Raw genomic sequence first — 21,641 nt, forward strand, 5'->3', positions numbered from 1 at the left:
ACCCTTTGAGAAGGATGAAACGTGGCACATAGAGATTTTGCCAAGTCCAAGTTGTGCCCAAGCTATTGTCTGCTTTGCTTCCCAAGAGTCACCCCAGTGACATGGGGAGAGTGTTGAGATAAAGACAAAATTCCAGAAAGACATCTGCGGGTCCGTTATGGCACACTTTGTATCTTCATCTCCTTAGCTTAGGTGTGAACATCTCAAGGATTCTTCTGTTTGGATGGCATATGAGGTGGCTCTGTCGGGGGGCAAAAATGGTTCTATTAGAATTCAGGCCCTGGTATTTTGATTTTTGAGGGCTTTCAGTGGAAAACCACTGCAAACCTGCATTGATCTATTGGTCAATCATGGATCTGTTGGTAGCTTTTCTAAGGAGGGCTGTGGAGGAGAAGAAAGATTGGACTAAATTTATGTGAAAGTACCTGTACTTATTCACAGTATTAGGTCTTCGTCCATTTACTTTACCCTTTTCTCCTGCATCTCCTACACACTCAACTGTCTTCATACTCGGAGGGTAAAGGCTGTTCCGATTAACTGTCCACCTTCTGTTGTCCTGCATGGTAGCGTGTTGGTAGCTTTTCATAACATGTACTCATGATCCTAACAGCACCTTGATATTAACAGTGCATTTGGAGGCCTTTAAGAATATCATTTTCATCTACATTTCTTATTTGGTTGAAGACATACTTTGGCTCTTCCGAATTCAGTTTTGTATACTGAGAAGGTCAAACAGCATCTCTTGAAAGCTAGCCAGAAATGTTTTCAGTGTCTGAAAGATGGTTCTGTTTGGTACCTGGATTGGCCACATGGGCCTCTGCTCATTTTGAAATCCAGTCTACCACGTGTGTTTTGGCAGTTGTATCACTTGGCAGTGAAGTCTAACTTCTGTGCATGTGATTTTACTTTTTTGTGTTCTATCATGCTGTCATTTTTGGAAGACATTTAAAGTGAGAATGAATTACCAACATTAAAATTCAGTTCCTCCTGGTATATGCAGTATCTCAATTTACTCCTGTTTGCAAACAGGCAAAGTGGGGTGTGTGTGTGTGTGTGTGTGTGTGTGTGTGTGTGTGTGTGTGTGTGTGTGTGTTTAAGTCTGGTTTGTATGATTCATCCTAACTCCAGAGTCTTGAAGAAGTGAAGAAATGCATCTTTTTAATACTTGTGAGGAAACTACAGGAGGTTAAGTAACTCACACATATTGCTTAGCTGCTAAGAGAGCAAGAAAATGTGTTTGTCAGGTTTTTTCCCCTGAATTTTTTGGGATGATTACAGTTGGTCCTTCATAGTTGTGGGTTTCACATCTGTAGAGTCAACCAACCATGGATCAAAATATTTGAAAAAAAATTCCAAAATGCTCCAAAGAGCAAAACTTGAATTTGCTGTGTTCTGGCAACTATTCACACAGCATTTGCATTGTATTAGGTATTACAAGTAATCTAGAGATGATTTAAAATATGCAGGAGGATTGGGCGGGTTATATGCAAATACTGTGTGATGTTTATATAAAGGACTTGAGCATATGCAGATTTTAGTGTCCACAGAGGGTCCTGGAACCAGTCTCCCATGGATACAGAGGGATGTCTGCATGTGATTTTTTTCCCCCTTTACAGTGTTAATGTGATATACTACATTAAGTGGTTCTCAAGTGTTAACCAACCTCACACCCCTGGATCAAACCCAACTTGTGGGAGTTCCTCTTGTGGCTCAGCAGAAGCAAATCTGACTAGCATCCATGAGGACGCAGGTTTGATCCCTGGCCTCGCTCAGTGGGTTAAGGTACCGGTATTGCTATGAGCTGTGGTGTAGGTTGCAGACATGGCTCTGATCTGGCATTGCTGTGGTTGTGGAGTAGGCCAGCAGCTACAGCTCCAATTCGACCCCTAGCCTGGGAACCTCCATATTCCACATGTGCAGCCCCAAAAAGACACACACACACACACACACACACACACACACAACCCAACTTGTGATTTATTACCCTTTTTATATAAGGCTAGACTTAGATTCTAAGATCATGTCTGAAAATGCTATTTTCTGGATCACTTGTGGGTCTATTTCCATTATCTGTTTGTTCTCTTGATTTTTCCTTTGTTCAGTTTGATTTCCTGCCATGCCTGATACTTTTTAAAAATTATGTTCTGAACATTATGAAAAACAGTTCTAGATAGTGGTATCTCCTTCCGGGCTGGATTTCACTTTCTTCCAGAAGGCAGGCAGATTACCTTGTCTTTTGCATCAAACAAAGAGGCTGGATTTCCAGATGTGTTAAGCGTCTCTGTTTCTGGTTCTCTATTTCTCTTGCAATTTAGCTCTTTAGGGGTCTCAGATGAAGGTCTAGGCTGTTTATCAGAAGTTCCATTCCTTGGCAGGCTCTGACCTCGAATTTTTAACTCCCCAGCAGTTCGAGACTGCCAAAAACTCTGCTTTGCTTCTTTATCCTCTAAGCGGTTTCTTTCTGCTTGTTTTCTCAGCTTCCTACCCCATGCAAACACAGCCTAAAATTTGGCAGATATCTCAAGTGGAAATACTGGAGATCATGGCAGCCAGGACTTGAGGAGCCAAGGTCTTGGAGGAGGTGAACCCAAACTTCTATGAGCTCACTTTTATGAGCTCACTTCTATGCAGCCCCTTTCCTTTGGGACCTTAGTCCTTCAAGTCATAACTTTCTGAAGCTCCAGTTTTTGTCCCTAGCCAGCGACACTGCTCCACGTTCTAGGCTGCTCTTCCTTTCTGTTTAACATCCTTGCGTCATGCTCAGAATTACCAAATGCCCTGAAATGAACAAGCCACAGCAAACATCAAGCTCACCTCAATGCATTTCTCTTCTCTCTGAGATCTTGATCCATCTGGTGTTGCCTTTCTAGGTTGCTCTAAGATGGCTTCAATCAGGTTTGTTTTTTCAGTCGTTCTCAGTGTGCGTGTTAGTTTGATACATCATAGCCAGAAGCATACGTCGCTGAAGTATCGTATTTTTATTATTTTTATTTGGAAATCTTTATAATGAACTCCCACAAATGTTGATGTTTGAGTCATTAACCAAACAGTATAGTTCTGCAAACAAGAGCTGAACCCAGCAGTTGAGCCAGTTCCAGGATCTAGGAGAGCAGTTTTCTTAGAAAAGCAGTTCTTAGAGCCTGACTCTCAGGGGCCAGTCGCTCTATGAATTCTGTTGGGTATTCCTCGCTGCCTACCCAAGGGAAGTTCCATGAACTCTTATCTCCACTGGCATGAAAGTGAGATACCTGAGACCATTTTCTTTTATGAAGAGAAGGGCAAATTTGAGAAAGCCAGGATGGGTGAACCTGATTGTTCTTTGGGCAGAGGAAAATCAAAGCCTTTTATCACCCTGCCCAGCCACACCTATTTGCTGTGTCTGGCTTTCACAGGTCTGATCCCTAGGGACTCCTGAAACCGGACTGCTGGCTTGATAATCTCTGGCGCAGTCAGTGGGGTCCCCAGGCCAGTCCTGACCTTTTCGGGATTTGTTCCTTTGCCCCTGAAAAGAGGGTGATGTAACTCTGACCCACAGCTCCTGTTATGTAACTGGTTCATTTCATCTTCTTAGTCAAGAGCATATTCTTTAGACTTAGAATGATCTGCCTGGAGTTTTAAAAAAGAAGAGGAAGATTCTAGAAGCTACCAAACCTTCTTCCTCAGCCTGTCTACGTTCTGTTCTTTGCAAAGGCTCAGGGTAGCTGAGAAGGTTAGAGAGGAATGAATGTGATCATAAAGAATTGTATACACTCAACACCTGTGCCAGGTTTTGGAGGGGGGAGCGTCAGGGTGAGGGGGCAGGAGGTGCTGTTGGCTGGGAACTGTTTATCCATTTGGTGAATGTGGAAGAGAAAAGAAAACAGGTGGCTGTTTCTGGAAACCACAGCTTCTGTGTCATTCATTCCAGAAAAGGGTGGCTTTGCTGGCCGGCACCTTCTCACCAGGATGTCCAGTGTTGTGAGAGGCAGGCCATGAAAGTGGTTAAGAGTCTTTTGTTTGTTCTTTCCTTTTTTTTTTTTTTTTTGTCTTTTCAGGGTTGCACCCATGGCATATGGAGGTTCCCAGGCTAGGGGTCGAATCAGAGCTACAGCCGCCAGCCTACACCAGAGTCACAGCAACGCAGGACCCAAACTGCGTCTGCAACCTACACCACAGCTCAGGGTAACGCCAGCTCCTTAACCTCCTGAGAGAGGCCCAGGATCGAACCTGGGTCCTCACGGATGCTAGTCAGATTCTTTCCACTGAGCCATGACGGGAACTCCTGTTATTTCTTTTAAAATCACAAATTAACAGTATTTTGGCTGTTTTATTGCCCCATATTGGGCAAGCACGTGAATGTCGGGTTGGTGATGAGAACTAAAACATAAGATTTGCACATGGCTTGTTTAAAGGGGGACAAAACCCCCCTTCATCTGTGCTTGACCACTACGAGTACACACCCCAGTGTGTGGCAACGCTGTTGTGTTTATGAAGCCAAAGACGACAGGTTAGCAGCCATGAATTTGCATACACTAGTCTTCCGCCTTCCCCACTCTCCCTGTCGGGGGGGACACATAAAAGGAAGCTTTCCAATCAGACTTCTGCTTCAGAGTTGATCTTACCTGTGATTCTGATTATCAGTCCCAGGGTTCCCATCACGGCTCAGCAGGTTTAAGAACCCGACTAGGAGTTCCCATCATGGCGCAGCAGAAACAAACCTGACTAGGAACCATGAGATTGAGGGTTCGATCCCTGGCCTCGCTCAGTGGGTTAAGGATCCAGTGTTGCCGTGAGCTGTGGTGTAGGTTGCAGACATGGCTTAGATCTTGTGTTGCTGAGGCTCTGATGTAGGCCGGCAGCTGCAGCTCCAATTTGACCCCTAGCCTGGGAACCTCCATATGCCGCAGGGCAGGTGCAGCCCTAAAAAGAGAAGAAAAATTTTTTAAAAAAGTAAAAATCCTTGCCTTGATTTTCTAAAATGATTGATTTTTGACCCCCATCCTATTGGAAAATGGTACTTTCCTTCTGGTAGGTGGCCCCTCGCATAGGAATGCCGTTTTCTATCTTTGTTTATCATTAAATCCAGACATGTCAATGGCAAAGGCCTCTATTCCAATGAAGCAAAGAAACAGGACCACAGAGTCACCTTACCAACTTTTTCATAAATCTCCTTTCTTCAAACTTAAAAATTCCATTTTATCAAGGACATTTTTCCCCAGTAAAATAGTGGGAAAGCGCTGTTACACCTTCTCCGGGGCAGTGAGACTCAGTGGGTGTCACTTGTCAGGAAAGGTCAGCCACTGGGCCTGCAGGAGCTCAGACGCCCTGGCCCTTCTCCAAGGCAAAGAAGAAAAAGACCCACTGTGTGCTTGTGGCACCTGCTGCCTCTTGGCCGGACGGAGCATTACCAGGAGGGGCTGGTGCCTTGGAGGCTGGGTGGTGGGGGGACCATGCAGGGGTGACCTCATTCACAAGCATTATGTCTACAAGTCCTGAGAGCGGCCTGCCAGCCAGCCAGCCAGTCAATTCTAGCGCCGGGGTGAATTTTGGGAAGTTTCTAGAAATCTCGTGAGGCTTAGTAGTCAGTAAGAACTTGATTTGGGAGTTCCCGTCGTGGCTCGGTGGTTAATGAATCCGACTAGGAACCATGAGGTTGCGGGTTCGATCCCTGGCCTTGCTCAGTGAGCTATGGTGTAGGTCGCAGACACGGCTCAAATCCTGCGTTGCTGTGGCTGTGGTGTAGGCCAGCAGCTACGGCTTCAATTCAACCTCTAGCCTGGGAACCTCCATATGCCAAGGGAGCGGCCCTAGAAAGACAAAAAAAAAAAAAAAGAACTTGATTTGCTCAGGCTGGCGGAGATACGAGGAAACTCATGCCCTTGAGGGGAAAAACACTGAGAAGTAACATTGCTGTGTCTTTGAGGCTGGGACACGTTTTTGTCATGAAACATGGGGCCTCTGTGTTGGGTGAGAACAAAATAGGCAATAAATTCATTCAGAATGGTCTCTCTCTCGTTTCAGGATTTTCTTTCATGATATTTGAACTGGAATGTGTCAGTCGTCTCAGTAGGAACATGTAAATAATCCAGTCGAGGGGGTCACGTGGGCCTGGCCTCAGGATCCTCTGTCCCCTGGCAGCCTGTCCTTTAGACAGACACACAGACCTTGACTCTGCTGGAGTGGGTTTTTTTTTTTTCTTCTTTTTCTTCTTTTTTTATTTGGTCTTCCTAGGGCTGCACCCGTGGCATATGGAAGCTCCCAGGCTAGGGGTCAAATCAGAGCTCCAGCTGCCGGCCTACACCACAGCCGCAGCCACGCCAGATCCGAGCCACGTCTGCGACCTACACCACAGCTCATGGCAACGCTGGATCCTTAACCCACTGAGCGAGGCCAGGGATCAAACCCACATCCTCATGGATCCTAGTTGGGTTCCTTACCACTGAGCCACAATGGGAACTCCTGGAATGGGGTTAGAAGGGAGTTCCTCTTGCTCACATAGCAGAACCAGGTGTATCTTGTTTGAGACGGTGCCCTGATAGAGTCAGCAGCCTAAGAAAGTCGTGTGTCACTGAGGGAAAGGAATAGCCCAGACCTGTTTGAGTGACTTCCCATCGTGTCTCTTAAATACCTGAGTCACTGGCAGCATTGAAGTGAGGTCCCTCCCCAGAGCTGTCATTCTTTTGGAAAGTTCCTCACCCCTGCTGAGTGGCTGTGTGAGTCTGCCTCGGTGGTGGGCTCTGTCTAGACAGAGGGCGGGGGGCTTGGGAGGAGGAGGAGGGTGAGACTGGGGAGGCCACCAGAGTCCCAGCAGCAGGCTTTAGGCATCCGGGGTCCTCCCTGCGTGCCCTTTCACCCCTTCCTACTCTGACCCTGGTGAGCCTTCGCTGGGCATTTACTACCTCTGCCCGACACTTTTTACCAGATTTGTTTTTTATTGAAATCTACTTGATGTGCAGTATTGTGTGTTTCAGGAGCACAGCAAAAGGGTTTGGTTATACAGACGCATCTATTCTTTCTCAGTCTTCTCCGTTATGGTTTATTAAGAGGTAATAATAACACCCTGTGCTGTAGGGTAGGTCGTTGTTGTTTCTCTCTGTTATATACAGTAATGTGCACCTGTTAATCGTGGACTCCCAGCATCCCTCTCCACCTTTTGCCTTTGGTATAACCATAAGACGGTTCTCTATGTCTGTGAGTCTGTTTCTTATTTTGTAAATAAGTCCATTTGTATCATTTTTTTTTAGATTCCACAAATAAGTGCTATCACATATTTGTCTGCCCTATGCTTTCCTTGACTACTTCTTAGAGCTGTGGTGGCTGAGAGCCTGGGCTCTGGTTTCAAGCGCTGGTCACTCCACTGAATACCTGTGTGACCTTAGCATTCCTACCCTCTCCAGGCTCCATGCCCTCAGCTGTAGGAGACACCCATAATCAGGACATGGGACCTGCCTCCCGGGCTTCGCGGGGAGCAGAGGGAGACTCTGGGCGGGGGCCCACAGAGGAAGTATTGGTGGGTCCAGTTATTTTAAGCCTCCATCACCTCCCTTCCAAGGGACCTGAGCATCTGAGGTTCAAGCAGCTGAACTTGAGCCTGCCCCAGTGCCCTGAGCCCCGGAGCCTTTCACCTGTCCAGGCTCAGCTACCACCCTGCCAGTTCCATGGACCCCTCATCCGGGTCCCTGGAGTGGCATCGTCCCTACTGCACAACCACCACAGAGTGGCTGAAAGGCACCGCGAGTTCTTGGGGCTTCCGTGTGATGCCCGAGCCCTCAGGGTGGAAACGTGGGCTCCCACGTCCTCCACAGCCCGCCCACCCTGGGACGTCACTTCTTCCGCGTCGTGGGGAGGAATCTGCCCCCTGAGCCCCCAGGGTTAGCTTTTGCCTCCTCTTCCCTCTTTAAGCCACGCCTTTCTCCTTCCCTCTGCTTTCTCGCCCCCATTTTCCGATGAGGACCCTCGGTTCCATCCCCCACCTCCTCTTGGAACAGACCCCCCCCCCCCCCCGTTCCTTTATCCTAAACTCTACTCTGTAAAAATAAAAGCCCGTTGCAGCGATTTCCACCGGCGCTGCCACGCGCACGTCTTGAGCGGTGTCTTCCTGCATCCCTGAAACCGTCTGTGCCCTTGGCCCATCCAGGCTTCGCGGGGACCGGTGCCCCTCGGCCGCAGCCCCCACCCGAACCCTCCTGCCCGCCCGGGCAGCCCAGTGCTGCTCTGACGTTCCCTCTGCCTTTTCATTCTTAGAAGCTGCCCCCCCCCACCCCCCCCAGAGAAGTGTGTCTTGGGCCTCCTTCGGGACCAGGCTGCTCTTCCCACGCTGCCGTGTGGAGCGTCTGTGTTGTTTCTGGACGGGGGCCGTCCCCGACCTTCCGGGGAGAGTAGATGTCTTTTCGCATCCTCACTTCAAAGCCTTGGACTCGCCGTCCCCTCTCGCTGTTTTCCACGAACACCCCCGTCTGCCTGCTCACAGCCACCTTGGGGCTGGGGCTAATTTGTCAACAGGGGGTGTGGCACCCACGTGGGGGGCAGCGCTTTCAAGACGGCACGCCTGGACGTGACCCCCCGCGGACGCCGTCCGGCAGCTGAGTAAACGGCTTGGAGCCGCACCTCCTGCTTTAAGCTCGGAAAAGATGACAATAGCGTGTCCTTCGAACCCTGAGCCATGTAAACAGGAACAGTGTCCCCTCTGAGAAACGGAACATTTTTTTTACACTCAGATGTTTCGCCAGCCTCGAACACAGTGGACGGAACAGGGGCACCTTGTATTCATTGCTTACAGGTTGTCTTTGCTGATGATCTCAAAAGGCTGCAAGTCTCGTGGAAAACTCTGAACCTGCTCGCTTGCATTTCTCCAGCCGGTTCTTCCACTTCCCGACGTTGACCTTGGCCACGTGGCCGGAAACTGGTGACTGAGGCTCAGTTTCCCCAGCTGGCAAATGGGGATAATGCTGTTGGACCTCGTTTTCTGGGTGCTTCAAGCAAAGTAGACAAAAGCGATTCGTAACCCTTTTAAGTGTATACAGTGTTGGCGTGGGGATGCTCATCTTATCAATTCAGTATTGAATATCAATCAATTTAGTATTGAATTCTAGGAGCGTTTCTGTCCTGCAAGCTATGGCAGCAGAATATTTCCAGCACCAGGGGATCTGAATCTTCCCATGGCTCACACATCCCCCTTCCCTGGAATTCGTGGGAATTTGAGGCCGCTTCGTGCCAGGAACCCTGGGACGTCAGCTCAGATTGAGTGTCCCTGCAGCACACCGAGGTGACTGTCCCTCGCTGCCTTGTCATGGCATGTGGGTCCCTTACCCCATCTTCCCACGACCCCTAGGCTTGTGTTAGTTGGAAACTGTAAAAAAAATATATATATATAAAACTAGTCCCTGGGGAGCCTCGGAGACAGGGAGGGGCTTGTGCGTTTGCCTCGAAGAACTCCAGCGGTGGCTCCCAGCCGTGCCAGGACAGACTTAAAAGTCACTCCACACCCACCCACGGGCCATATAAGAAAGGGCTTGGCACTCGGTGTAGACCATTCGGAGGCCTTCATGAAAGGGAAGGAACGGATGGTTACTCAGAAATTGGATGTGAATCCTGGCTTCTCCTTCTTTCACTGGAACTAACACGTGGGGATTGTCAGGTCCTAATTAAAAAAAAAAAAGGCAACAACAACAAAAAAGAAGGAGTTTCCGTTGTGGCTCAGCAGTAACAAATTCCACTAGTATCCATGAGGACACAGGTTCGATCCCTGGCCTCGCTCAGTGGGTTAAGGGTCTGGCATTGCCATGAGCTGTGGTGTAGGTCGCAGATGTGGCTCGGATCTGGTGTTGCTGTGGCTCTGGTGTAGGCCGGCAGCTGAAGCTCTGATTTGACCCCTAGCCTGGGAACCTCCATATGCCTCAACTCTGGTGCGGCCCTAGAAAAGCAGTAAGTTAAGTGATGGAATTTAATAAATAAAAAAGGGCCAAACCCAACTTAATAAATGTTCCTCTTTATGCATCCTGATTTTAATATCTTCCTCATCCTTTTCCTCACTGCCCCCCTTCTCTCTTTTTAGCATTCATGAGCCTTAAAGGAGGCAACTGTATGATGATTTATTTTTCCCGTGGATGTTATTTTTTAAGTTTTGTGGACATCGAGGACCCAGTCACACAGACCCCCACATCCATTCTCTCAGAGTCTCTGCCCACAGAGACATCACAGCACCCTGGGTAGAGCTCTCTGTTGTGCACACTGAGGTGTGTGGAACTTTTTAAAATTTTCCTTAATTCTCAAAAAGACTTGGCGCGAGCAGCCATTCCGAGGCCTTTGGTGACACCGAGAGGCCCCTGTGTCTGTGAGGTGTCCCGTCTCCCCAGATTGCACCGGGCCTGTGTCCTGTGTGATGTCACAGAGCCAGGGCCATGGCAGGTCCCTGCCCCTGTCCCAGTGGTGGCCTGCGTCCAGCACCAGGCAGCACCGGTTGGGGAGGAGCCGGCCGGGCGCTCCTCATCGTGTCACCTCTTCCGTCTTCCAGAGATTCTGACCTGTTTCTGTTGGACACCCGCGTCGTGTGGGCCTCGGAGGAGGGCTGGCTGGAATTTGACATCACGGCCACCAGCAACCTGTGGGTCCTGACCCCACAGCACAACCTGGGGCTGCAGCTGGGCGTGGTGACGCAGGACGGTGAGTTTGCCCAGACGGGCCCAGGGTCGCTGGCGTTGGTGTCCATCTGCTCCAGGGTGGCTTCCTGGCTGGCCCCTCAGAGCCACTGTGGACAAGCTAAGCTGGCCCCCCAGAACTCCAAGCAAGGACTGGGAACCGGGCAGGTGGTCCAGGCTCCAAGGGTGCCCAGGGGAGGGCAGGGCTCCCCGGCAGAGTCCGGTGGTGAGAGGAGGTTGAGACTCAGAGAAAGGTGGGAGCAGGGGCTAAATTCGGCCGCTGAGTAGATTGGGGGGCCCTGTCCACCCCGCCTGCTCCCGCAGCATACAAGCTCAGCAATTCCAGGGCCCCTGACGGACCCTCAGTCCCGGCCCAGTCTGCCTGTGAAGCTGCCTCACTGGGTGGGAGGTATATGGTCAGAAAGAAAGACGGGCGGAAGGGAATAGACCAGTGGAGGTGGGAGAGTCAGGGCTTCCCGCTGCCCCCGCTTGGCCTCCCGGACCTTGGGCAGGAAGGGGGGGGGTGTGCCCTGTCCAGAGGGCGCCCCCTCCTCTGCGATCGCGCCCAGGAGGCAGGGCAGGCTCAGGTGTGTAGCTGCAGGCGGGAGTTTCCGTGGCATCACAGAGGTGTGCTTTGGTTTGCGTTCAGGGCTCAGCATCAGCCCCCGAGCCGCGGGCCTGGTGGGCCGGGACGGCCCCTACGACAAGCAGCCCTTCATGGTGGCCTTCTTCAAGGTGAGCGAGGTCCACGTGCGTACCGCCAGGTCGGCCACCGGGCGGCGGCGACAGCAGAGCCGCAACCGCTCCACGCAGGCCCAGGACGTGTCGCGGCCCTCCAGCGCCTCAGGTGGGTTGGACGGACCCGTCTTGGCGGGCAGCCTTGTGGGCTCTGGGGCGCCCATGAGGACACGGGATCGGCCGATGGTTTCAGATGCACCCGGCTTCCGCAGGCGCCTGTCCCCGTCCCTGATTATCTAGGCGACCCCTAAAGCCATCAGAGGGGACACCGGTCACCCAAAGGGTGTCCACAGGCTGCAGGCAGCCTCGGTGGTTTTCCGGAGAAGCATCCTTCCGTTGGGTCAGATTTTTCCACCTCTTTTCATTCCCATAACGATCCTGAGAGCACCTGGGTTTTCCCCCAGTGCCATCACGCCTGGGAGGTTGTGCTGTTCAAACAAAGTCTGTATATTCATGTGACACGGGCTCGTATTTGTCACCGCGCTCGGCTGGAAGTGATGGAAGGTGACCTCCGACGGCACTCGATGGCGGACGGCTTTGCCTGGTCTAACACGGAAGTTCAGGGTTCTGCCTTTGACACGGTTAGATGCCTGGGTTCAGGTGATACTCAGAATCCCTGTTTTCCTTTGCTGGTGATGACTCTCAGAAATTTGATTCCGACGTAGTGGCCAGGAGGGCGACCTCAGCTTCAGGAGAGAGGCTGGGGCCAGGGGCCCACCCCGCAGCGAGGTGGCACGGGCTCAGGCCCCTCCTGCCATGAACAGGCAGGTGCCGAGGGCAAGAGAGAGGCAACGGCTCCCACGGCCCGAGTGTCCCTTCAGGGGTCCCTCAGAAATGCGGGCTCCCACGCTCTGCCTTTTTGGGACGAGGCACCAAAGTCCACTTGCCAGAACTCCTGCTCCTTCCTGCTGCCCAGCTCCCAGAAGCTGCTAAGTACAGAATTCAAACCCAGGTGTACCTTACTCCAAAGTCAGCACTTGCAACTTCTGGGTTTCCTTTGGCCGTTTAAATAGGCCAGAAATCAGGCATGAAATTGAAGACGTGCTGTGGGATTTGCTGTTGGGGGTCTTGCCCCCCCCCCCCCGTTTCTATTCTGGGACCTTGGGCAGACCTAGTCCCGTTCAGCTTCAGTTTATCCAGCTGTTCAGTCGGGATGTTTGATCCTTGGTGGATACACGCTGGGATGGAAGGAGGAGCACGGCTCGGGCTCAAAGACGAGCTCCATCCCTTTGTAGGGAGTTCTCGGGGTGCAGGTCAGGGTCCTGGGGAGGGCCGTAAAATAGTTCTGGAAAGTGCATTCCTTCTTCCAGGCGACGGTTTAAAAACGTCGTCTTCCGTGGCTGCGATGTGTTCATGGAGCTTCCCCAAGCACCCGGTCTTCCTTCGGGAATGCGTGCTTCATTTCGGGTCCAGGCTGGGCCATTTCTGTTACCAGTCACACTTGGCCGTGGAACTTGATCTCCCACCCGCTGTGATGTGACATTTTGCTTCTTGTCATCCTGGTGTTTCTTGGCAGCATCGCACAGCATGGGTGTTCCTGTGTTTACCCCTAGAAACAGTCAGGGCTGGGGTTTAAAGAAAAAGAGAAGAAATGATTGCTTCTCTTTATTTGCTTCAGAGGAAGCCTGCTGAACGGTTCATCCTGTCCCTGGTTCCCCTTCGGGGGATGGGGGTGCAGCCGGCCAATGGCCGATGTCTGTTCGTTAATGACCTGTGGTCACTTTGGTGCTGGGGCCTCAGACAGGAAGGCAGCCCTCGCGTTGGTGATTGCTTTTTAAAATGAAAATTTCACTTGATGTATGCACCCTGCCCGCCCCCACCAGTGCCTACAGATGGTTTTTTAATTGAGAAAACATGTCATCTCTGATGTTGCTTTTAGGGGTATCACTGAATTAGTCTCTTCCAAATCCCTTTCAACCTTTTTTTTTTTCCGATTGAACGAGTTTGAATTAAATACGAATATTAAAGTTGGTCTGATTTGTAATGAGAGGCAAGTCTATCTGCTTTTGCTGGGTCTTTCCACCCCACCCCCAACCCTGTTCTTTCAAACCTGCTTTATTCCTTTCAGCAACAACAGCAGGGCCAAGGGTTCATAAGGAACAGCCCCGGCCTCCTCTGTTTAAGAGCTCAGGCCCCCAGGAAAGTATGACTCACGAGGGTCCCCCTTCCCTCCCGCCATCGTTTTAAAGCCTCTCTCCAGCGGGTCCGAGGAACCGCCCGGATCAGGCCCCCACTGAGGTGCTACTTCACCTGTCGGGCTCCTTCCACCCGACTTCTTCTTGCCATTAACGGATACAGACCTGCAGAGGAGGCTGTCCTTGGAGAAGGGACTTCCAGGAGGATGGCCTGCCATCCCTGCGAATGGACCGCCCGCTTCGTGCTCTCTTCTCGGGCTGCCAGATGCTGCGGGGCCTTCGTGAACCAGGCGGCTGCTGCCGAGAACAAAGCCGTGGTCTCTGGTGTGACTCCAGGCAGGACTTGCCCCCGTCAGTCTGTCGGGAGGTTGCAGGGAGAGATAGCGTGGCCTCTGCTGCCCCCCTTCTTCCGCAGTGTGTGCTCCCGGGGAAGTAATGTTTCTCCGCTGAAACGCCCACCAGCAGACAAAGCCCAACCGTGACCGTCCTGCCCCTGGGGGAGACGTTGACCTCCTCCACCCAACGGCCTGGTGTCGGGATGAACCACGGCAGGACAATCATGGCTCTTTTTTGGAGCTGAGCTGCCGAGGCTGGAGATGGCAGGACCAGCCGCCAGCGAGGGAAAGGCCGAGAGGCTGTCCCCACCGCCCGGCGCCTTCTCCTTTCCCACCTGTCCTTGGCCTTCAAGCTGGATCTTGCAAACACACGCACCGAACAGTGGCTTGGACCGACGTCTCCCTGGTTGCGTTTCGCTTGCCTTGGCACCCCTGCTGCTGTCCGCTCCGGGCGGGATGGATGGTGATGGATGGTAGCTGACGTGCCCTCCTCTGGTGGCCTTGGATGTCATCTGAACAGTATCATCCATTGTCCTGACGCATTTTACTAGTCCCGGTCCAAGCCGTGCTGTGCAGCCCACTGGGGCGTCCAGTGACTCTGGCGATTCTTTTCAGCCTTTGCGGTGACCAGCCCACAGCCCCCTCTGGCACCCTGCCTGTGGCTTCTGGGTGGCCTCTTTCTACTTGCAGTCATCCCCCCTCTTTCATCGTATCTTCTCTTGGGGCCCATGGCATCGTCTCCTGGGGGACTGTGACACCACCTGACCAAGTGGCCTCGAGGGCGGCTCCGTGGGGTGATTCTAGACACCACTCTAGCTAGGTTGCCCCCATCTTTCCCAGACATCTTCGGGGTGGGAAAGAAGTGATTTCCGCCCAGCTGGTGAATCTGAGATTTTCTGCCACATCTACCAACTGGCTGCCAATACAGTGATGCAGAATTGCTCTTTGGGGAGGTGAAGGGTTTAGAAACATTTTCTGCCACTTTTTATCGTTCACGTTAAGATCAGATGAGCTGGGCTTTGGGCCTCTTTGGCCCTTGATGTTCACGTTGCTGATACTCAGCTCTGCCGACAGCCTATGAATCAGCAACTTCTCGAGACCCCCGCTCTGTCCCTGAGAATGTTGATTTCAGTGCTACCCATGAGCATCTCTTAAGTTCTTCTTCCGTCCTTTGCCAACCCACCCGATCCTGGGAGAAAAGGTGCATCTTTTCAACACGTAAATACACCATGGGCCTTCTTGTTGCTAGTTCACGTCTTCTATTCCTTAAACGGTCCAGTCGGGACCCCTCACTGTGCTTCTGGCATAAGAAAGGGAGCCCGAATTCAGCACTTGCGAAACAGCAGCGAGGGTCCTTTATTAAGGCTCTCATCTCTTTTGCTGTAGATTTCAGGGAATTTCAGTCCACAGAGGGGGAGTCTTATTCTCACAGATCAAGGTTTGCTTGGCCTTTTCATCGCTGGCAGGTGCATGACTGCTCTGACATCCCACAGTCACCCAGGGCTCGGGACGAGTGGTCAGGGCTGTGAAGTAGCTGTTGATCCTTCTTCAAAGGCAGTGGGAGTCGTCATTTGTCATTCTGATCTTAAATGAAAATTTTAGGGCCTGTCACTTGGCTTCCAGATGTCTCCCTCAGGAGGCAGAGGCTTGTCCGGGGCTTTCTATGTGGAATCAGGACTTAATTCTGCCCAGCTGTGGAGCGAGGCACGGCAGGAGTGACTGGAAAGTTAGAATTGTTTCAAACTCCGTAATTAAAATATTTGACTCTGGTTTGCCGTCAAGCCCCTTCAGGAGAAGCGTTATCAAGGAGCGAAGCTGAGTAAAAACCCATCCCCTGTGAATGTGCTCATGACCGGTGATGCTGAATAATAAGGAGGCGTAAACAGGTGCTGCAGGAATTCACCAACTGGCAGGAAGGCACGGGGGCAGGGGGTGGTCTGGGAGGGGACCAGGAACGAGGTAGATGGGGTGCAGGGGGTGTCAGGCCCATAGGGGAGCCTCTGCCTGCTTTTAAGATAGTCAGCTCCGTGTTCCTTTATAACCAAGACGAAGGCTGAGCAGAGACCAAAGCCCAGATTAAGTGAAGCCTCATGAGGTCTGGAAATTCTGGAGCCACAAGAGGACCTCACTGTCGTCGCCTCTTGCGCTAACCATCTGGTGGCAAACAAAATCGAGACTGAAAATCTGGCTGTCCCCTGTCCCACCTCCCCTACACTCAGGTGTCAGTGGGGTCCCAGAGGAGGCAGGGGGTGCGGCGTCAGAGGCAGAGGAGCGGGGCCCCCTCTGGCAGGATCGCAGCGGCTGCGTTGATCCCGTGGGGACATGGGAGCCAGAGGCCGGTTTGGGACAAGGCGGTGGATCGGGCTGGACTCAGGGAAGAACGGCCAGGCCGGCGAAGACAGGTGCGCTTTTCACGGCCGCTCTCTGTACCCCCTCGTCATTCTCGGGGGCCGGCAAATCAGGGCAGCCATTCGTGCCCTCTAGAAATCAGCTTTCCTCTGGGAAGCCTCAGAAGCCTGAGCTAAGCAAAGCTGGGCGTGCGGACAGCCTGCCCTGTTCCCAGCTCCTGCTGGTCTAGTGTTTTCCAAGCTGAGCATGGGGCCCGCAGCTGGCGTGACCTGGGGGCGCGGGTGGTCAGCTCCCCATGCCGGGTGGCCCCCTGCCTGCTCCTGCCTCGCCTCCTGTCCCCCTGGTTTCCTCGGCCGCCCTGACTCTGTCTCTCTCCTGCCTTTTCCCTTTGCCACGTGTCTCCTCTCTGTCTCTCTGCTTCTGAGGAAGATGGGCCGGGTGCCCAGACCCCGGGGCCGGGTGTGTGGTGATGGGCATGGTGGGAGCCCACCGCGCCCTTCCCTCTCGTGCAGGCCCCCGCCTCCCGTGTGACTGTCCCAGCCCCAGGCTCCAGGGCAGCCCGCATGTCACTGTAGGTGGGGCTCAGCTTCACCCACAGCCAGTGCTGGGCCCAAGCTCCCCTCACGTGGCTCCTTTGCACTTTACCATGTGTCTGGCTTCTCAGGAGGACCCTGGGGCTGTGGGATGCGACCTCATGCCAGGGCAGAGCAGGTGCTGCTGCACAGGACCCTGCCTGGGGACAGGCTGCCGTGAGGAGGTGCCGCCCAGATGGCAGCTCACCCTGGGCCATGGGGCCACCAGGCCTCCACTTGTTTCTTCTCTAGGTAAACCCCCACCTCAGGCCACCCCCAGGAGAGGAGCCCAGGGCAGGCTGTCACCCATGAGCCTGGGTGTCAGGGCTCCTGGCCAGAACCGGGAGACTGCCTGCTTGGGGCGTGCACGTGGTCCAGGCCCTGGAGGGAGAGGTGGATGAGAAGGGCGGGAGCAGAAAGGCAGGAGCGAGGACAGGGAAGGGGTCGGCCGAGAGCTGGTACAGCGAGAGCCTGGGCGTTGGCCCTGCTGACACCCGGACCCTAACCACCAGCCTCCGCGTGGCCCCTCTCAGACGTGGGACCTTGGTGCCGTGCGACATGCCAGGACAAGGGGCTTGGTCACCACACCCTCCCGCCCATCAGCTGGACTCCGAGAAAACGTCCCTTGGACGGCTCGGCCTCCCAACGCCTCGAGGTGTACCTGGCCTGAGATAACCCAGGATGACACGCCTGAGGCGTGGGGAGTGATTCCAGAACCATCCGTGGTACCTGGGCCTCTTCCAGGGTGAATAGTTGATCAGACCGCCTCAGCCTCTTGTCACCAGTCTCAGGGGGAGACTGGGACATACTGGCCACCAGTCCGGCTGTTGGGAACGGATGTGACCCTTCTGTTGTGTCTCTGAATCACTGGGTTAATGGTCAACAGGGCCCGGCCCACTCAGCAAAGGACTAGAAGGATGCAGACGAATAAGGAACAGGCTTCGCCCCACAGGCCGCCGCCCCCGCCCCCGCCCCCCCCCCATCTGTTCTTTGCACCTTCTCTCTGCTCCACAGTCACGGTCACGGTGCCTCTCCCGGGACAGAGCGATGGGCGTTCCGGCTGCAGGACCTTCGTTTAGGGGAGCAACCCGGCAGGTCGGCCGTGGCTCGTCTCACCTTCTCTCTCTCCTTGCTGCTTCGTCGCGCCCCTGGTCTTACTGCACGATGGTCCCCCCACCCCCCACCATGAGATGAAACCCATTGATTTTGTTTTCTCTGTTTTGGTCGCATCCATGGCATATGGAGGCTCCCAGGCCAGGGATCGCATCCACACCACCAGAGAGACAAGCCAGATCCTTAACCCACTGTGCCACAGCGGGGACTCCGAGACAAAACCAATTTAGATTTCCATTTAAAACTGCAAATGTCAAAATGTTCGTTTGGAGAAGAGAGGAAGGACTGGGGTTTTTTCCAACCGGTCATGTCTGGAGGTCTCTCTACAGAAGCAGTTTTTGAGAGGGGGTGGGAAGCCTGCCGTGAAGGGGATTAATGTCTTCCCGATGTATTTGAAGCTTGACCATCTGTGGTGAGACGAGCCCCGGGTGCTTCCTTCTTCTGGTTAGGGAAGGAATTAGTCCTGGGGGCTTTGATGTTTGTTAGATTTTGTCACCTGGTCACTGTTGGGGTGTTTGTTTTTTTTTTGTTTTGTTTTGTTTTGTTTTTACCCAAACCCACCTGGTCTGGCTGGGCTAGAATCCCAGCTGGTCACTGAGCGCTTGCCCTCCAAAGAATTACCTGGAATGACTGGAGAGCCCGCTTTTACCTTCTGGGTTCAAGTTTGAAAAAGCCTTGAAACTTTCTCTGGGCACCAAGGGCATCACTGCAGACACACCCCGGGGTGCCCAGGGCGTCCTGGTGCCTGAAGACGGGCTTTGCGTGTGAACGGGCGGAGCTGTCTGCTGGGTTCTGGCCTTGTGCTCAAGGGCAGCATCTCAAGTTCAGTGTCTGCGCACGTGCCTGGGCAGCAGTGGACCCGCCCCCAGAGATTCTGATTCGTTGAATCTGGGACGGGGCTCACACCCCCGGTGACACTTGGGAGCTGGACACCGGTGACCGGGGAGGCAGTGCAAAGTCTGTGCCCTAGGAAATGGCTGTGTCCGGCGTGGTTCTGTGTGTGTGTGTGTGTGTGTGTGTGTACGTGTGTGTACACACCTGGCGGGGCCTGGGCACCGCCTCCTGAGCCCAGCACAGCACCTGGCAGGTGGCGAGCTGTCCGGGTACATGAGTTATGGCGCCTCTTGTCACCCAGCAGATTATAACAGCAGTGAGCTGAAGACGGCCTGCAGGAAGCACGAGCTCTACGTCAGCTTCCAGGACCTGGGCTGGCAGGTGGGTCCTCGGGGCGGCAAGGGACCCTCAGCAGTCCCTTTTTTGGTCTTTCTAGGGCTGCACCTGCCACAGATGGAGGTTCCCAGGCTAGGGGTTGGATCCGAGCTGCAGCTGCAGGCCTCCCCCACAGCAATGCAGGATCCAAGTGGTGTCTGCGACCTACACCACAGCTCGTGGCAATGCTGGATCCTTAACCCACTGAGCGGGGCCAGGGATCTCATCCGTGTCCTCAAGGATACTAGTCGGGTTTGTTAACCACTGAGCCACGACGGGAACTCCCCACTCAGCAGTCTCTTCTTAGCTCCGTGGTGGCAGCCATCAGAGACCTTGAGCTTCAGGGCTGTGCAGGTACCCAGGAGCCTGTCCGGGGGCATGGCTCTTCAAGGAGGTGGTGGGACGGCCCCCTGACTCGGGCATGAAGCCCCTGGCACCTTTCCAGGGAGCCCCAGGTGGCCACGCTCCTTGCCCCTCCAAAGCAATAGCCCATTTCTCAGTATTATTCCCTCCTGTCAGGGTCCACAGGGCCTGTATTTCTTGGGCATCTAAACGCATGCTCACTGTGTTCCAAGAAAGGGCTGGAAAAACTGATGTAATGTCACCTTCACTGGCTCACCCCAACTAGAAGAGCATGGATGTTTTGCCCCCGACCTGAGAGCCAGCTCCTAAGAGGCAAATTCCAAGTGACAGGGACAGATGATCATTTCCACTGTGCGCAGGTGGCATCCTGGCGACAGGGCTCCTGCAGTGGCTCCTCTGGTCCAAGTGCCTGGAGCCGGCCCCCCGCGGGCTTCCAGGCCACGGGCGCAGGTGAGGGCTGTCGGGGGGCCTGTGGGAGGGGGAGGGCTCCAGGGTCAGCCCAGGCTCCCACCCGAGCTTTGCCCTCGACTGTGACCTTGCCATCCCACGTGTGTCTCCTTCGCTGTCCAGGGTGAGTGCCACCTCCTCAGAGGTTTACAGAGGGCACAGGTGATGCCAGGCATGTGTGTTAACCCCTTTTTCTGTTGCTGCCTTTGGCTCTGCGTTAAGGACTGGATCATCGCACCCAAGGGCTACGCGGCCAATTACTGTGACGGGGAGTGCTCCTTCCCTCTCAACGCGCACATGAACGCCACCAACCACGCCATCGTGCAGACCTTGGTGAGCGCGGTTCCCCTTACGGGGGGGGGCGGGGGGGCGGCCCAGACCCACTACAGTTTCCAAGCGACCCTTTCCCTCCCCCCGTTTTCGGGACAGGTTCACCTGATGAATCCCGAGTACGTCCCCAAGCCGTGCTGCGCGCCGACGAAGCTCAACGCCATCTCGGTTCTTTACTTTGACGACAACTCCAACGTCATCCTGAAAAAGTACAGGAATATGGTCGTAAGAGCTTGTGGATGCCACTAACTCGGAACAGGCTGCTGGGGACACGCCCTGCTCTGGTTTCCCGGATGACACCTGCCTTAAAGCCCGCATGGAAGCGCAGCAGCAGCGGGAGGAGAGCCGGCACCACCCCGAGCCGGCTGGGGCCCCGCCGCCCAGGAGGATCTGAAGGACCCTGTTTGTGTAACTTACACAGTCAATGTCACGGGTGCCACCGCCGCTCTGTAGGAACCCGAGGGAGTGTGAATGCCAGTGGCATGACGTCTGGTGACCTCAGCAAGATAACTTGGAAGGGTTCCCCTCTGCCCCCCCCCCCCGCCCCCGTCAAAAAAGGAACAACCCACCAAATCGGTTTTGCTTTTGATCCCCCATCTGTGGTATTAGTGAGTAAACAGGGACAATCATCCTAAAAAAGTAAAAGTCTCCTTGGCTCAAGTATCCGTGGATTCAGTAGTTTCTCAAAGGTAGACTTTACAGGTAACGGGGATCAGGGGAAAACGCCCTCCATCCGGAGCTCGTTCCCAGGAAGGCTGGTCTCGTGTGGGACCCACAGCCCGGGTGCCAGCCGGGCGGCCTGCAAGTGCCTTCGTCTGTCGTGCTGTTCGGTGTCTGTGCTGCCGTTTGTCGGTGTGAAAACATACTGGTTTCAGTCGAGCCCCATCATTTCCATCCCTCCCCGACCCCCGCCGCTGCTGTGTTGCTAGGACCAAAACCAGAGAGGAGAGGGGCCGCGCTTTGAGGCCAGGCTCTGGGGACCAGAAGCCCTTTTAAAAGCCATCATTTTAACTGAGTGACACGCCTGCACCTCTTCCCTCTGGGGGAAGCTCCTTGAAAAGCACAGTGACTTCAGGGATGTCCGCTCTCGTCTGTGTCCATAAGCTGGTTCTTTGCCTTTGACTCGACAGGGTCCCAGGTCTCGGGGTGAGACCAGCCGAGGCGATGAGCTCAGGAAGGGCTCCCAGCCTCCGGGAAGGGCTTAGCACTGTTTTCTCCTGGAGAAAGCAAGACCCCGCCCGACACAGTCTTAGAATGTTTTTCAAGTGTCTGTTTCACGCCCATGTACTAAGAAACCGACTTCGTACTAAACTGATTAAATAATACATGTATGATCTATAACTGCACTCACAGCTTTTTTGTAAATAGAAACTATAATAATTTATTGTCTATTTTATATCTGTTTTGCTGTAACATGTAAGGAAAGACCAGACT

The 21,641-nt window shown here is 53.5% G+C and overlaps 1 protein-coding gene across 1 annotated transcript in view; it reads left to right on the forward strand.

Annotated features, from left to right (window-relative positions):
* The window catches only part of BMP6 (bone morphogenetic protein 6), a 149,275-nt gene extending 127,684 nt beyond the window's left edge, over positions 1-21,591 (forward strand). Inside the window, exons 3-7 of the mRNA XM_047794772.1 lie at positions 10,493-10,641; positions 11,266-11,463; positions 18,997-19,073; positions 20,100-20,210; positions 20,307-21,591. Of these exons, the coding sequence (XP_047650728.1) occupies positions 10,493-10,641; positions 11,266-11,463; positions 18,997-19,073; positions 20,100-20,210; positions 20,307-20,456 (685 nt within the window). The 3' untranslated portion in view covers positions 20,457-21,591. The remainder of the gene's footprint in view (positions 1-10,492; positions 10,642-11,265; positions 11,464-18,996; positions 19,074-20,099; positions 20,211-20,306) is intronic.
* The last annotated feature ends 50 nt before the right edge of the window (positions 21,592-21,641 follow it).

This window comes from Phacochoerus africanus, chromosome 9 (genome assembly GCF_016906955.1).
Source record: "Phacochoerus africanus isolate WHEZ1 chromosome 9, ROS_Pafr_v1, whole genome shotgun sequence".
Classification (NCBI taxonomy): Eukaryota; Metazoa; Chordata; class Mammalia; order Artiodactyla; family Suidae; genus Phacochoerus; species Phacochoerus africanus.